Raw genomic sequence first — 17,186 nt, forward strand, 5'->3', positions numbered from 1 at the left:
AGTGGAAGGTTCTATCACCTTTTGTTTAATTGCGGGAGGGACTCAAACTTCGCCAAAAGTAAAATTTTACTGCTCAATAACGACTATAAGTGACCATAAATTCAATGTGCAGGAATGGTATTCGCAAGGATAGTAGTCGAGGGTTCTTGCTTTAACCTAAGCGTAAGTGGAAGGTTCTATCACCTTTTTACTCTTTGCTAGAGCTTCTCAAATATTGCAAAAGCCCGATTTTTTGACACTTTGACCTCGATTTTCTCAAAACCTGTACCTGTTGTTTGTACTTACGGATTCGTAATCAGCACAAAAAAGTCTATCAAAAATAGCTTTAACATTTGTCGCACCAACATTTTTTTTCATTTTTGTTGGCCTGTGTTATAATAAGTAATGAAAGAAAACACGGAACTTAATCATAATTAGACATTTATATGAAGCTGTTAGACATTTATGTCGAAGCTGAGTAGAGAGTGTTATTGTCCAGTTTCATAGCCCTGCTAAAGATATTTCGAGATCACTAAAATTAGAGGACATATAATTCAGTAAATCTTGGTACTCAGCTCCGACGAAAGCATTTGAGTATCGAGCGCACTTTTCCTCATTCGTTTTCTTATATTATTAAGTTATTTTTACTGATGAAGAAAACAGTAGGAAGAAACCAGCGGTGCATCGAATTTTTTCACCAGAACTTTGACAAATAGTATTCGATCAGACTAACAGATTTTTAGTTATGCCAGCATCAACTCTCCCTATAAGTAGACGTTGAACATTTCTGCTTGAAATATCTTTTGAAGGATCTTAAACTTCGATTTTAAATAGCGGAGAAAGCAGACGTAGGCGGACAGTTTTATAAAATAAATAATAATATATCCCTATAAAATAATATTGCCTGACAAGGCTCGACAAGCAAACTAAATGACTGTTATTTATTTAAAATTTTTGCTAAAAATAAATATCCCATAGGCCCCATTTCAAATAATTCAAAAGAATATAAATTATGGTACATGCTTTCTCTTTGTATATCTACTAGCTTTATTTTAGGATTATAACGAAACAAATAAATGCAGCTATTGGAAGCGTAGAAAAAAATCATCAAAATAAAGGCTATGTTCTTAATATTTGACGTAGTCAAAAATCTTGCCAACTGATAAAATAATATGTTGAAAGGGAATTTTATCAAAGTTGATAAATCTGAATTTTGACCGATTTTATTATGCAAATACTCCTGGGTGCAACGTGAAGCTCTTGGTAACTGCGAGGAATATTATTTTCCATTAATTTACAAACTTTTCTGCATTCTGGCCGCCCTTCAAGCTAGTAACTCTACTTCAGAAATAAACTTGTCAACCCTTCACCGGTTAAAAACATGGCTGCGTTGTACCAGGCTGACAGACAATGTTTTGGTATGAAGTTTTATAGCTCATTCAATTTCAGTACAAAAAGTTTGAAGTGCCTCTAAATTTACGCTGCTTTTTGAGATTTTTTTTTGGTGGGAGGCGTTTCCCATTTCCATTCACACAAAATACTTATTTATGTTCCAAAATACTCGTATTTTTATATCGAAAAAAATGCACAACTTCGAACTTGCATCTTAATATACTGGAATTAAATGGCTTTAAAAATGCATGCCCAAAACTTTTCTAAAAAAACTGATTAAAAAATTTTAAATTTTTTTAGCTAATTTTGTGAAACTGGTTGAAGTTTCGCAAATTTTGCATTTACTGACACATTTTACATGGCAAAATTACTTGATTTCAGCATGATTTTTTTATGAATTACGAATGAGCGGCAAATTACGATAATGCGAACATGATTTATAAAGTACTTTTTCTGTTCAAAATTTTAAAATTGTTTATATGGAAATCCTGAAAATGACGCTGTTTGAAAAAATCATGTTACTTTTTAACCGACTTCCAAAAAAGGAGAAGGTTATCAATTCGTCGGAATATTATTATTCTTTTTTTATGTATATGACCGCATAACTTTTAACCACGTAAACCGATTTAAGTAATTCTAGCAATAAAGTTAAACATTCTAAAAATAGAGTTATTAACAAAAACCAACAACCACATGATCAAGTGTTAATTGCAGCGGAATAGCTGCGCTTGAAGCTTTGACGACGGATTACCATAATCCGCCCATGTGAGGGCAGCCAGGGGGAATAAATCTCCAATCAATGACTTGTGGAGAGTATTGTGTGGCGATGTCTTGAGATACTTCTTGCAGGAAACCACAGAATACCTTCTCTGTTGCTCTTTGGGCTCCAATGAGAGTAGTGCCATTCTTGTTGGATAGCCTCGACGCACAAAAAAACGGGCAAACGCGGCGAGAATTGCGTTTGTGGTCTAATTGGAGCACAGCTCAAGGTGAACCGCCTTTGTTGTGAAACACACAAATACGGCCACGTAGCCTTTACAATGGTGGAAGGCCTTAGCAGGAAGCTTTTACTTGAAAATGCCCAGCAAAATCTACACCGGTGGTGGTGAAAGCGTAAGTGCAATGCTCTGGTGACAACGCCACCCTGATTTGAGAGCGCGTTTGATGCTTGTTGGCGATGCAAACTTTACATTGAAAAATGCACTTTTTTATAAGAGGCTTGAGTCGGGGAATGTAGAATTTCTGTTGTTGTTGTTGTTGTAGCGGCTAATAACCCCGCCCAGGACGGTTGGTATCTCAGTCGTTGTCGTCAAGTTCCACTAACGGCAACCCTAGGAAGCGTGCAGCTTCTGTGGGGTTTGTCCATAGGGACAAGGCCGTTAGGGTTGTCGGGTTTTCCGGGCATGCGAAGAGATGTTTCGAGTCATGTGGGGTCTCTCCGCATGCTGGACATTCGTTCGGCACATCCGCATTTAGCCTACTCAGGTAGGAGTTTAGTCTGCGGCAGTAGCCAGAGCGAAGTTGGGCTTTGTTGTTCTGGTCTCCCGAGGCAGATGAAGCTCCGTCCCGTCTATGTCCGGGGGTGGTATGCCTAGAACGGCATTCACAGGTCTAGAGTCTACATAACTCGAGACTGAGTCCCTTTGAATGCCGTTCAGGGCCTGTCGGTAAGCTGTCGGGTCCAGAGGTTGCTTAATGAACCTCTGGACTTCGTCCGTCAGTTCATATAGATGCCTCCTGACGTGCCTAGGCGAGGGCTCCTCTGCAAGCAGCTGTCTGCTTGGGTGGCAACTTCTGTGGCTCCCGATCAGGAACTGCTTGCAGAGCATTATATTGTGCTCCTTTACAGGGAGCATTTGCGCCTCGCCGTGCAGGTGGTGTTCAGCCGACATCAGGAGGCATCCTGTCGCTGTCCTGAGTGCGGTGTTCTGTACAGTCTGTAGCTTCGTAGTTCAAAACCGGCCGGCCTATTGCCTTGTATGTTGCCAGCAACGTTTCTTTGTCTTTGCCCCAAGTACTGCCGGCTAGCGACTTGAGGACCTTGTTGCGGCTCTGTACTTTATTGACAATAGCGGTTGAGTGCGCAGAGAAGGAGAGCAGGCTGTCGAATATTACTCCGAGTATTTTGGGGTTATTCACCGTCGGAATTGGTGTGTCATCGACGTGAATCCCCAGCGGTAGCCTGACCTCCTTCGTCCAGGTTGTGAACAGGGTCGCGGAGGATTTCGTAGGGGAGAGGGCTAGACACTTTGCAATCGTCGGCATAAGAGACAATCAAGACTCCCTCTGGTGGTTGAGGGAGCTTTGAAATGTAAAAGTTAAACAGTAGCGGGGAAAGGACACCACCTTGAGGAACCCCCTGTTTTATATTTCGCTGCTTACTCGTTTTGTCTCTAAACATTACCGACGAATGTCGACCACTCAGATAATTTGCCGACCACCGTTTGAGCCTCTGTGGGAGAGAGGAGGCCTCTATATCACCTAGTAGCGTGGAATGGCAGACAGCGTGGACAGGGACGGTTTCGGTTAAGGCCACGAGTTATCTGAGTGTTTATGGCGTTAAGTGCTGTTGTTGTACTGTGCACTTTACGGAACCCATGCTGATGCTTCGCTGGGGTCAGGTGGTTTGTGAAGTACGGGAGTAGAAAGGCCTCGAGTGTCTTCGCTACCGGGGAAAGGAGTGTTATGGGATGATAGGAATCTCCTTTGTTGGCAGGTTTCACCGGTTTGAGCAGTGGGACCACTCTCCCCACCTGCCAGATGTCTGGGATGATGAGAGTGGCCATTGACAAGTTGAGGACCTCCGTTAGGTACGCTACCCCCGCAGGACCCAAATTTTTCAGCATCAGCATGCATATTCCGTCGGGACCCATGGCTTTGGAGGCTTTCGCCTTCCCGATGGCCACCTGAACTTCACCGCAAGTGAAAGCAAGGGGGGCACAGGTTGTTGGCAGTTTGTGCTGCCTTCTGGTCACTCTACGCTTGGCTTTGTCCACCGGAGGATGCAGTATGAACTGCCGGCTAAAATAGCTCGCGCATCGCTCCGGTTCCGACGAGGCATGGTCGCCGAAGGAAATTTCGACTCTGTCGTCGTGCTTCGTCGGATTAGACAATGACCTCACGGTTGACCAAAGTTTGCTCACACCAGAGGTGAAATTACAGGTCTTCAGATGCTCCTCCCACTTCTTCCGCTTATGTACGTTTACTAGTTGCCGAATCTCCGCGTTGAGATCCCTGATACGGGGAGATGGACGTCGGTTGGTGTGGGGAGCGCTGTGAAGGTGTTTTCGGTAAACTCCGCGTAACCTTTCCAATCAGCTTTAGAAAAGTTGATATAGGTCCGGTGTTTGGCGGAGGCAAAGTCGGTTGGTTTATCTATCGAGATGACTATGGGTAGGTGGTCTGATGCTAGAGTCAGCATAGGTCGCCATGTTATGCTGTTTATCAGACCAGCGCTGACTATTGGGATGTCTGGCGAGCTACTGCAGTTACCCATAATCCTGGTGGGTGCGTCGTCGTGCATTGTGCAGAACGTCGAATCGTCTATCTGCTCAGCCAAGTCTGTTCCCCTACGATCGTTTGACAGGCTTGAGTGCCAAAGATCGTGGTGCGCATTAAAGTCACCTACTACCATACGGTTTTCACCTCTGAGGAGCGCACCTATATCAGGGTGATATCCTGCCGGGCAGCAGGTGACAGGGGGTATGTATATGTTAAATATTTCGAGCTCGACATCGCCTGACCGGATAGCGATGCCCTGACATTCTAGGGCGGTATCCCTGCGGTCGATGTCTGCTTCGATAAGACGATACTGCACAGTGTGGTGCGTGATGAACGCTAAGCCACCACCATTATCTCGCTCGCGATCTCGACGGTGCACGTTGTACCCGGCGCAATTCAACAAAGTTGAATTGCTGTGCAACTTCGTCTCTTGGACCGCAGCTATCAGTATACTATGCCGACACATGAAGACGGTTATCTCCTCAATCTTGCTCTGTAGCCCGTTGCAGTTAAATTGAAGGAGCTTCATGTGGTTCGGGAGGCGTGTCGTGATGTGGGGTGTAAGTGAAGTGTATGTTCTTGCCGCCGTTGGCTGTGTGTGCTGCTGTGGTGATTGCCGCCCTGTGGTGGTGGCGGGAGGCGTCGCAATAGGGGTCTGCAACCGAGTAGCGCAACACGGGCCCTCGAAGTTCCCAGTCCAATCTCGCGTGGTACGCAGACCTGAGCATGCCCTAAAGTGGCACCAGCCAAGGCAGGTGTTGCACTTGACTGATGTCACATTACGGAATATCCTGGTCTGACATACCGTGCAGATTGTAGGGGGAACCAGGAGTTGTTGGCGGCGGCGTGTGGGTGGTGGTGCGGTTGTGTGTGTTATGTGGTCTGTAGTGGATGTGGTACGGTCTGTGGTGTTATTATGTTGTTGTGTTGTGGTGACTGTGTGAGGCTGCTGTGTGAGTGTGTGTGGCTGCTCGGGCGGACTGTGGTTAGCCGTGGAGGCTGCTCTGTTTGAGCAACAGGGGGCCACGTACGACGTGGTCCACTGTCTATGTGCCCGTGGTCCCGAGAAGACTCTGAGGTGACTCCACCCCTCGCAGGCATTACACTTGACCTAGGTGGAGTTGTGGTGTAATCGTCTCCGGAATACACAGCAGGTGTAGGTTTCTGGCCCTGGGTTTGACTCGATGCCAGCCCTGAGTAGGAGAATGCGTAGTGAATGTAGCCCTATGGACGGAACACTTCTGAGATACTTCGCCGACCTAAACGGGCTTAGATCGCCGAAACAACAGCCCTTAGTCGGGTAAAACCCGAGACATTCCGGTACGTAGAACCGGCTGTCGTGTAGAATTCCTGTCTTATCGTTTGCTGCATGTGCCGAATTTCTGCGTGTAAAAAGATTGAGAACAGCAAATCGAGATTTTTCAGGTATAATGAGGGGATGGCGTTAATTATAGCTAAGAGTGGAGAGGGCCAAACGACCATTGACCCGGAGTAACCCACATTTGTCTAGAAAGGGGTTGAGAACTAGCAATGGGATTTTCTTAGCGATTGGCACTGATATATGTGGTGGGCATGAAATTTCGTGAGGGAAGTATCGGTTTGGCGGTAAAGCAATGAGACGGCGTTTGGGGAAGTGAAACACATTGTGCGATAGGGATGATGTGAGAGGACCCTGTGCGGCTTGATTTCGGTTCTTTAAGCGATCTTAAAATTTGAAGACATATACATAACTTTAAGCACGCGGGAAAAAGACTAGAAACGATCTAAAATGTCGGTATCATCTCCGGCAGCGTGAAAGGCGTCGACACGACACACTTCCGGTGGATTAATGGAGCACATAGTGGATTTCGGCCAGGTGATTGGGTTAGCCATTCCGGCCCATGAACCCACAGAGAAGAAGAGGCCAAGTCGAGGTTGCATCCTCTTGTTCCCATGTCCGCGGGATTTTCTTTGCTGCGCACATGCCTCCAAGTGGAATTTCCTATCATATAAATGACTTGCGCAGCGCGGTTCGAGACGTAGGTTTTCCAGGAGTGGGGCGGTTTTTCCAGCCAGGCCAGGACCATTTCTGAATCTGATCACATTGTCAATTTTCGATCCGAGAAACAAAATTGCAACTGAACAGCTGAGGCTAATTTAGCTAGTTCAAGTCGAGGTAGGCTAATGGTTTTGAGGCGCGCAACCTTGCCTTTTGACACCAGTTTGTGAGAAGAGACTCGGTCACCTTGTGTGGCTCGGACGTATATTCGGACGCCTTTTCTGAAGCGTCGCAGAACCCATGTAGCTCCGTTTGTTGGCCTGGAACGTAATTAACCCATCGGGGTATTTAAATGACCGAGATAGATTTTAAATTGTTGGAAAATTTCAACCATTTATAGAGGTTTTCAACCGAAACTGTGCATGTATGCAATACTTCGTTTTTTTTCACATATGCAATATTTCGGTTTTCAACGAAAGTGTGCATATGGATAATTTTGTTTTTTCTAATATGAATTACTTCCAGTTAGTAAGGGTTATAATCCCAAGCGCCAAAGGCCGCCTACGCAAAAAGAAGTTCTGCGCAAAAATACTTCCGCCCCTCTTTTCCGGCAACACAGAAAGGAGACTTCTACTTAGTAAGGGTTATAATCCCTAAGCGCGGCCGAAGGCTGCCTACACAGAAAGCAGTTCTGCGCAAATATACTTCCGCCCGCCTTTTCCGGCAACACAGAAAGGAGAATTCTACCTAGTCAGGGTTATAATCCCTAAGCGCGGCGGAAGCCCGCCTACGCAGAAAGAAGTTCTGCACAAAAATACTCCCGCCCCCCTTTTCCGGCAACACAGAAAGGAGAATTCTACTTAGTAAGGGTTTTAATCCCTAAGCCCGGCCAAAGGCCGCCTACGCAAAAAGAAGTTCTGCGCAAAAATACTTCCGCCCCTCCTTTACGGCAACACAGAAAGGAGAATTCTACGTAGTAAGGGTTATAATCCCTAAGCGTGGGCGAAGGCCGCTTACGCAGAAAGAAGTTCGTTTTCATGTATATACTATTTCGGTTTTGAGTCGAAACTGTGCATGAATGCATTACTTTCGGTTTCTCTCATATCGATTATTTCCGGTTTGAACTGAAACTGTGCATGTATGCATTATTTCGCTTTTCTTATATGCTTTACTTCGGTTTAGAGTCGAAACTGTGCAGGGTGCCTAAAAGTATCTGACGATAAATTTGTTTTCTACATCGCCATTGAACACAAACTGATACGTGCGCCATTTGAGGATTAATGGCATCAGATCGGTTTGAAGTGTTGGTCCGTTATAGAGAACATCATTAAGATAGAGTCCGGAACTTGATCGTCTTGACGCATTAAATTCGACACGTACCTTGGTGGTTCATTTTTCGGGTTTGACAACCGCGTGGTGAGGGAGATAGAAGGAATAATATTTGCCTTTTGAGGATTTTTCATAGGAAGTTGTTTCTTCCATATGATTAAGGGAGAGATATTCCTCTAAGATATTATCATACAGGCGTTTTAGGTCACCTTTTCGTTAAAGACTTCTCTCCATACTAAAAAATTGCTGGAGAGCTTTGGTACGAGATTGACCTAGGGAGATTTCCTTTGGGAAGCTTGGCTTGAATGGGAGCCGGACTACGTAGCGACCTTCAGGTGTGCGCGATGTAGTTGATTGGTATAACTCTTCACATAGCTTATCTTCATGACTCGTGAGATTGGGGGTCGGAACTTCTTCTACCTCCCAGAACTTTCGCTGTTGAGATTCCAGAAGTTTGTTTGAGTTTTGTTCCACTTGAGTGGAGAAAGATACCACACGATTAGGGATTTGATCGCTCAAAATCCAGCCAATAATAGTATTTTGTGCTAACAGATTTTTTGAGATATGCTCAATGCCTTCAAGCATTATTTGCCGGATGAGATCGCTGAATATCACTAGGTCGATTTGAGATGGGGAGTGACAATTGGGGTCTGCTAGCTTAATATGAGACAACTTGTCGCGTTTTGCGCCAGTTGGTTGGAATCTTGGGAGTATTTTGTTCAATTGGGGTAGCACAGTGGCTTGAGTGGTGACTTTCGTCATCAAGTCGGATGGGACTAAGACCAGAGATCAGATTTTGTTCGAGGTCTGAACTACTGTCCCACCCACGCGGGAGATCTCAAAGTTCGAGCTTTGACATGGTAAGCTCAGTTTGCTTTGGGCCTAAGTAGGAATAAAGCTCTGTTCTGAGCCCTGATCGATGAGAGCTCGGAGTTTAAAGAGTTCTCCTCTCTGTTCTACTGAAACTATTGCTGTAGGGAGAAGGACCTTATTTTCATTTTCAGAGTAGTACCATTGTACTCTGGTTCCATTAGAGCTTGAAGGTAAATCATCTTGTTCTTCCGTTTCTTGTGGGGTTTGCAGGTTGGAGAGGCAGTTAAAGCAATTGGGACATTTATACATCGTACGCTGTTGTCACACGCGATTGGACCTGCGAATATGATTTATTATGAGACTGTTAAAACGCGGTCTGTTTTGGAGTTGGGGGGCTCGGAACAAACTGGAATTTTGGGTATTGGGTGTTGATTTTGCAGGACGCCATTGATCAACGCTTTCAACCACCTCATATCGAGTAATTACAAAGTGGTTCATTTGGGCCCAGTTCGGAAGGTCTTTCCTGAAACTGAGAGATTGCTCCCACAGAGCCACTGTGTTCTCAGGAAGTTTTAAGGTAACGAGGTAAATTATTATGGGGTCCCAGCTGTCGGTGGAGACTTGTTTGGAGGTTTGGGGACAGTTATTCACTGATGATTGGAGTTTTTGAATATCTTCACTGTTCTCCACTTGAATAGCCTTAAAATTCATGAGAATGCGTATTTGGTTGTCAACTAATACTCTTTTATTCTCATAGCGAGACCGTAAGACTTCCCGCGCCAAATCAAAATAGTCAACGCTCAGTGGGAATTGTTTAACTATTTGGCCGGCTTTACCTTGAGTTTTGTACAGGAGATGGTACAATTTCGGGGCCTTTGTGAGTTTTGGGTGGTTAATGTATACCGCCGTGAACATGACATCAAAAGACGGCCATTGCTCATAACCCCCATAAAATGTTGCAGTATCGCACGGTGGGACCTTTAAGCCGAAGCTAGAATTTTCTTGAGTTTGAGAAGTACTGGCAGTAGGCGTGGTATTGCTTGCAGGAGTTGATCACCGATCTGGAATTTCATATATTCATACGCTATGACCTGTAGTTACTATAAGCGGACGCTTTGAAATTTTCGGGAAGGTCCTGTTCCTCGGTCTCTACTACTATATCATACGCATTCTGAACGCGATTCCAAAAATTATCTATATTTTTGCCCTTGATTTTTAATGCAGACTAAGTAATATCTGAGAGCAAAGGGAGGCTTTCGAGATCTATATATATATATATATTTTTATAAATTTTTCTTCTTTCAAATGGGGTATATCGCAGATTAAAAAGTTTAATTTGTTAACCACAATTTCGGGAATGTCGCAGGATACACAGAAAGAGTTTTTCCTTTTAGTATTTAAGGTTCCTTAATATCTTAAATCGTTCGGGAGAAATTAAGTGGGGTTAAAAGGTTTTTTTTTTTTTTAGAATCACTGTATCCACTTTATTATTATACAGGAGAGCGTTGGGGGTGACCGCAAAGAAAAAGGTTTTTGGGCCCCGCTTAGTCCGGGAGCTAGCGACAGTTTTTAAGGACAAAAGTCGATAAAAGTATGAAAATATTTTCAACATAATCACGAAAATCAACCACTTATGCCCAATTAGCGGGACACCGCCTTCATAGAGCATTAACATTTTGTAATAAAAAATTCAAAAATAACCTTATTTTATCGTCGTTGGCCTTTTGTGTGGTTATCGATTAACATTGGACGAAGTCAAAAATTTATTAATTACACTTATTTAGCGGGACAATGTATAGCTTGCAAGCGCGCAAAAATGTCAAAATTTTGGCGAAAATCGACCTATAACAAACATCGCACTTTAAATTTATCAAGCCTATTGTAAGTGATCGGCAAAGTCGCCGTTGCACAGCGGGCAAAATTAGAATTATGGACGGATTTAAATGAAAATTCGCTTCTTAGTAAAGTTGGGGACGTTGAATTCAAAAATGGTATTTGTTTTTGGAGAACTTTCATACATGCACTGTAAATGCGGTCTGAAGTTCACAATTTGGGTTCTTGTAGCATTTAGATACTTACATATACTCGTTCGTTCTATTTTCAAAAGTGAGGTGTCAAATGACAGGGATTGGCGTGCAGATGTGCAATAAAGTTTTATTTTTTTGTAAAGGGTTGCCACCTGTTACAAATTTTATTAAAATTATTTAGGGCCGTTTGCACCATGTCTAGTTAATTCTAACTCCCAGTTAAACATCTTTATCGACGTTATCGACACCCATCATATAAAATGTGATCGATAAAGCAGTTAACGTGCTTAACTAGAGGATGTACCTCCAGTTAGCGTTAACTAGACATGGTGCAAACGGCCCTTAATAAGTAAAATGAATTAGATATTAAAATATGGGTATCAATGAAATGGTTTTGAAAATGCTTTACTCCTTAACGACACGTAGAAGGGTTGTCACATGTTTAAAAAATCTAATTCACTTTAATTAAGGGAATAAGGAAACGGAAATATGTATATCAATATGAGTTTCCGACAAAAGAAAAAATTTGCCATATTTAGCAAGAAATAAGTGAAGAGTAAAAACATTCATGAGTTAATTTAAGAGTCCAGTAATTTAAAAGGAATGTAATCAGAACAAATCACTGATTGACAATGTATGTATTTGTAATAAAATAACAAATACGATGTCGTAAACATTTAGTTTGACACAGTTATTATTTTAGTTTAACTAAATTGGACTTTACAAACAGGTAATATTTGCAAGCTAAAACATTCTTAAACCTCTTTCGTTTGACTCTCGTTTGGTGATATCTGTCTATTTCAATAACCAAATTCCTTTAATTCAAATGGAATTTGATTTTTTAAATAGGTGGCAACCCTCTACATGTAGTTAAAAAAAACCTTTTCATTCACATTTCTATTGATACCCATCTCTTAATAATTCATTCACTGAAAAAAATAAACCTCTATTGTCTACAGGTCAAGCTTTTTAATCTGACAAAAAATGATTTTATGCATTAGCAACAAACGTATTACTTCAAAAAGTCCAAAAAATTAGCTGGTTTTTATTTCTTCTTTCGAAAGCTAAAAGCCCGTGTTGTTTATTAAATAAAAATAGCATATTTTTGAATATATTTTTTATTCATTCCATTACATTTTACCATTTTTTTTAAATTTCGATTAAAAAAATGGTTCTTCTGGAATAACGCAGGGATCTAAACGTAACAGGCTCATGTACTATCATTAGAAGATAGTTAAAAAACAACTTCTTTAAAAGGTCTGCAATTGGAAAATTTAGCCAAATACGTGTGTGCTCCATTGTACAATATACTATTGAGCTATGATCCTCGTGCACCACTTTTTCATTTGTTATTTAAAAAGTTACAGAGCGAAAAAGTAAGAAACATTACAAAAAAAAAACAATATATATAATACCCAAAGGCATTTTTTGTCCATTCGCTCGATTTTCGAAAATGAGGTGTCAAATTAAAGAGCTTGGGCTTTAGACGCTAGGACTTACCGTTGATTTTTGGAAATTTATATTTGATATTTTTTTATACGAAATATATACGGAGCACCCTCAACAAAAACAAATTGCCAAAAATCAACGATAAGTCCAAGATACCTAAAAATTGCACTTTTGGCTAAATACGCTGATCAAGAAGTTAGAAATTTTGAAATCATTGAAAGTCATTGACGCTATTTCCTCATTCAAGTGGAAATAGCGTGAACAATGCTTAAAGTATGTCGATTCATAGAAAAAAATGTTGTTCTTACAATAAACATTGCCCCGTAAGTATTGTTTTTTAATAGATGAAAAAGGTTATTGCCAAATCCTCAGTGTTGTGATTTTGATCCACACACAATCATGAACTACCACCATTTGATTTTATTAAAAAATTTAAATTACGAATATGTAAAAACACAATGCGAAAAACTAAACGCCTGCGCACAGCTGGAATACGAGAAATATTTGAAGAAAGAGTGTAGAAATAATCCATAACTTGCAAAACATGTTTCGTGTCCACAAAAATAAAGCGAACACTATTAAATTGAAGAAACAGTCCATGTCCAAAAACCCCGGAGGAACACTGAAAGAATTCTGTGTTTTAAATTAGCATATTTTGAACGAATTCGGAATGTCTAAGGTGGAAAAGAAACAAACCTTTCTATAAGGAAACAATTATAGAAAAAGGATTTTCTTACACTGTATTCATGTCTCCGCCATCATTTTGTGATGACATCATTTAAGAGCAGCTAAGGAGAATGACGACACTATTTACTAGATGGCACATGCAACGAGCCAATATGCCAAAATGCGGGTATAAACAATTATTGATTATTTAATATCGGAACCGAGATCATATAAGTTAATTGATTGGTTTTCACACACTTTTGAAACACAAATGATATGCTTTTTTACTGCAGACAAGTCGTTGCCCCAAAACACAGCAGAAATCTTCCAATCAGCGCTGGCAACTATTCTTAGTTATGAGGTGCCATATTGAGGATAAAAAAGTGCCAAAATGTGCCAAATAGGAAAATAAAAGTGCCAAAAAAGGTGTCATTCCTTTTAATCATTCACATTTAGCAATAAAATAAAGCTAAATTTTCCAAACAAAAGTGCAATGATAAAATAAGATAAACCAGTTGAATAACCTTTATAAATTAGAAAATTTTAGTTGAGAAAAAGAAGTGCACGCTAAGGATTTCACAAAAATGTATTGAAATGTAATTTTTTTTACAAAAGTGCCATTTTGGCACTTTGTGCCAAATTGAAAAATTAAGTGCATTTGAAGCAAAATAGGGACAAAAGGCACGGTTTGAACCAAGTTGGCATCCCTGCTTCTAATAACTTAAAAATATAAAAATGTGAAATGTCGAGGGCTTGAATTCATTAATACCCTCTATCTGCAATTTGCACAAAAACTAATTTGTGATTTTAGAAACCATCTGGGACCTAGTACCTGTCGTTATATAAGGTAGCATTAATTTTTAAACTTAAGTGGATTTTATATCAGAATCTCACCTTTGCGAAAGTGTGCAGATAGAGGGTATTATTGAATATAAGCCCTCGATGTTTAAAATATATAAAAATTTTATTTCAACGTATACAAAAAAGAAATCTACCTGCGTTACAGCATGGCGGGAGACGGGAAGAGTGGGCCGGGGGGAGGGGGGGCGCAACGTAGCGTGACGTGGTGTGCCCGCCAGTCGCGCGGCGCGCGCGGTGTGGCGCGCTGACGCGGGCCGCCGCGAAGCTAAGCAAATTTAATGATTGAAAGAGAAATAATGTCAATAGATTTTATTTCGTTTTTAAAAAGGTAATAATGTCAATTGACTTTATTTCGCACCAGGGCGGGAAATAAAGTCAATTGACCTTATTTCCGTTGATCTTATTACATGTCACCTGAAGGAACGCATACAAAAAAATAAAGGTTATTTTTAATGTTTTTATTACACAATGTCAACCCTCCTGACACCAAAAGGTCTCACGGTGCGATGTAAGTGTTGTTGTTTGTTAATCTACAGCAGTAAATTGAAGTCCCCGATATGTTGTCTTTGACGATAAAATCGGCACATTTTTACTGTCGCTAGCTTTCGGACTATTTTAATAGTTTCTGTTTCGTAGTACATAAAAGATATAAATAAATAATAAACTATCCAAAACTGAGATCTATCAAATTTTTTTGAAATCTACCAAATTATTTCCAGATACTACCATACAGAATTCTTTTTAAGTCCGATCACTGTAGCCAGCCCTGTGGTAGACTACACTCGATAGAGACAAAAATTGCCGGCACAAATAAGAGTAAGTATATTTTGAGTGTGTTCTTGTTTTGGTGGAAATTACTCTTAGTCGGTTTTGGAATTAGTGCAAGTACTCAATTGCACTAATTGTTATGGATCATGAATAAGTTCACTAATTTAATTAGTACTCAAAGCCGGTCTCTGATACAGAAAGAGGCAGCTGCACTCTAAAAGCTCAGTTAGCCTAGACCTAACTTAATTTAACTTACCGTAAGAAATCATCAATGATTACTCAGCACGTTAACTTAAGCCAGAAGCTGAAATATTTTGGTTTTGTGTATTCTATTTCAGCTGTTTGACAGTTTGCCGCTTAAAATACCACACCAAAAAAATGCTTGCAAAAAAATATGTTTGCGTTCATTTGTTTTTGAGAAATACAAAAACGAAAATCTGGCAAGCCTGATTCTCTCACCGCTTTCAATTTACTTATGTTTTCGTTCATGTAAAATCTGTCAAACGAAAATCAGTTTTCGCTGAAAACTACTTGAAAACTCACGTTCCACTCATTGCAATCGGTGTCTGCACTAGTTTTTTTTTTTCGATTATTTATCGAAATGGAAGCCATATTTTATCATCTTTAATATGCCAATTCGGATTTATTGTTAATTAGCTGGTCTAATTAAAAAAATAATAAAACAAAATGATTCTTAATGAAAAGAAAATGAAAGAACAAGATTTAGGTTTGGTTTTTTGTAGCAAAACTGTAAACAAAGGATGTAAGAAATGTCAAGGAAAACACTAAGAGCCGGTACGAACAGCTTTTCAGTCCGCAATCCCAAAACTCGTTTCGTTTTCAAAGTGTTTTCGTTTTCGGTCCGAACGTGGTATCAGGCCGTAACTTAAGAATCTAAAATCTACAGGTTCTTAAGTTGCTTAAGCTTCGGTTGCCTCGAAAAGCGGGCCATAATATTACGACTCTATCATACCAAACACTATTCTCAACGCTAATAGCGGTACGCGTTTTATGTAAAGCCAAATAACGTAGCTTTGTGCTTTTATGTTGTGTAGGCATTCACTGCTTTTCACAAAGTTTATTAGGAATTCATGCCCTTTTCACTTTATTATTTAAAATTGATAGAAATATATATTAAATGCTTTTATTTTGGTCAAAAGAATTGTAAACAAATTTTCTAATATACCGCTACAAATATGACGTTGTCAAAAAACGTTGATAAATAGTTCTACACCGTCACTGTCGCCGTCAGAAATATTTCCGTGCAGTCAAATTACATTACGGTGTGTATTGCCGTCATCTTAGTTAACAACTGGTAATATTTACATGGCAACGTTTTCGACAACGTAAAGTTACGACCATTATTTTACGTTACCGCTTTCAAAGAAACCAAAGCTTTACGGTAAGTTAAGTTTTAACTAACCGGCAAAAATATAAAGTAAAGTTAATTTACGGAAAATAAGTCTAGATTAACTGAGCTTTAAAAAATTCTGCAGGAATGGCTTGCCGGGTGTTTTAAGCCGCGTTGCCGCGAGCTTGAGAAAAAAGTATCAGTGGCCAAGCAGAAAAAGTATGAAAAGCAAACACAGCTGCTATTTTTTTAACTTTTATTTGAAAAACAAATAACACTGGATCACAAATTTTAGTTTGGTTTATGTCCTCCAGATGCCACTATCCGATTTCTGTATAGAATTGCTCGGTGATGGGTTATGGATAATTTTATTACACTCAGAAAAAGGTTTAGTTATAATAACCAAGATTTGGTTATAGTGACCAAGTGGCATAGTTGGATATGGCGAAATAAATATCTAGTTCACGAAAGTCTGCAATTTACTTGAACCTTCTAGTTGGGACAAATGTATATTTGTTAATAATTACAAAACGACTACCTTGAGTGGACAATATTGTTAGTTGAATAAAATCATTGTTGAGCAAATATAAACCATGCTTTGGTTGATACAAGTTTTCAATTAATTTTATGAACTTGCCGTAGACGTGAATCAGCTAACCGTTTATTATTGGAAAAAAGTTTCAGTTTGACACAAATAAAAATTTACTCGATGGTTGTTGTGTTTACTTCTTTTATTTGCATATATTAAGCATAAAAAATACAAACATATTTACATAAATAGTTACTAGTGTAAATAATACATATGTATATGGTGGTAAGAATTTCCTACAAAGAAACGATTAAACAGGAATAGTCGTGCGAAAACCCAGGTCAATATCTGCTGGAAGTGCTGGTTTAAGTATACTGCTTTGCTTTTTCCTTGGCTAAATAGATACTTTCTAATTATAATTCACATGAATTATATATCCACTGAGAAACGCCGGTTGGCATCAAACTTTATATTTTTAAATAACCATACCCGCACCGAAACAACTCGCGGCGATGGCAAAACTGAAACTGAGACAAACAAGCC

General features: G+C 40.2%; 2 protein-coding genes across 4 annotated transcripts in view; one reads left to right on the top strand and one right to left on the bottom strand.

The window, feature by feature from the left end:
* The window catches only part of LOC118745791, a 30,776-nt gene extending 22,012 nt beyond the window's left edge, over nt 1-8,764 (bottom strand). The window contains exon 1 of the mRNA XM_036479466.1: nt 8,501-8,764. Within this exon, the coding sequence (XP_036335359.1) occupies nt 8,501-8,764 (264 nt within the window). The remainder of the gene's footprint in view (nt 1-8,500) is intronic.
* The window catches only part of LOC118745524, a 418,331-nt gene that overhangs the window by 15,514 nt on the left and 385,631 nt on the right, over nt 1-17,186 (top strand). The gene's annotated exons all lie outside the window — the stretch shown is intronic.

This window comes from Rhagoletis pomonella, unplaced genomic scaffold (assembly GCF_013731165.1).
Source record: "Rhagoletis pomonella isolate Grant_MI unplaced genomic scaffold, Rhpom_1.0 Rhpom_scaffold_00009, whole genome shotgun sequence".
NCBI lineage: Eukaryota > Metazoa > Arthropoda > Insecta > Diptera > Tephritidae > Rhagoletis > Rhagoletis pomonella.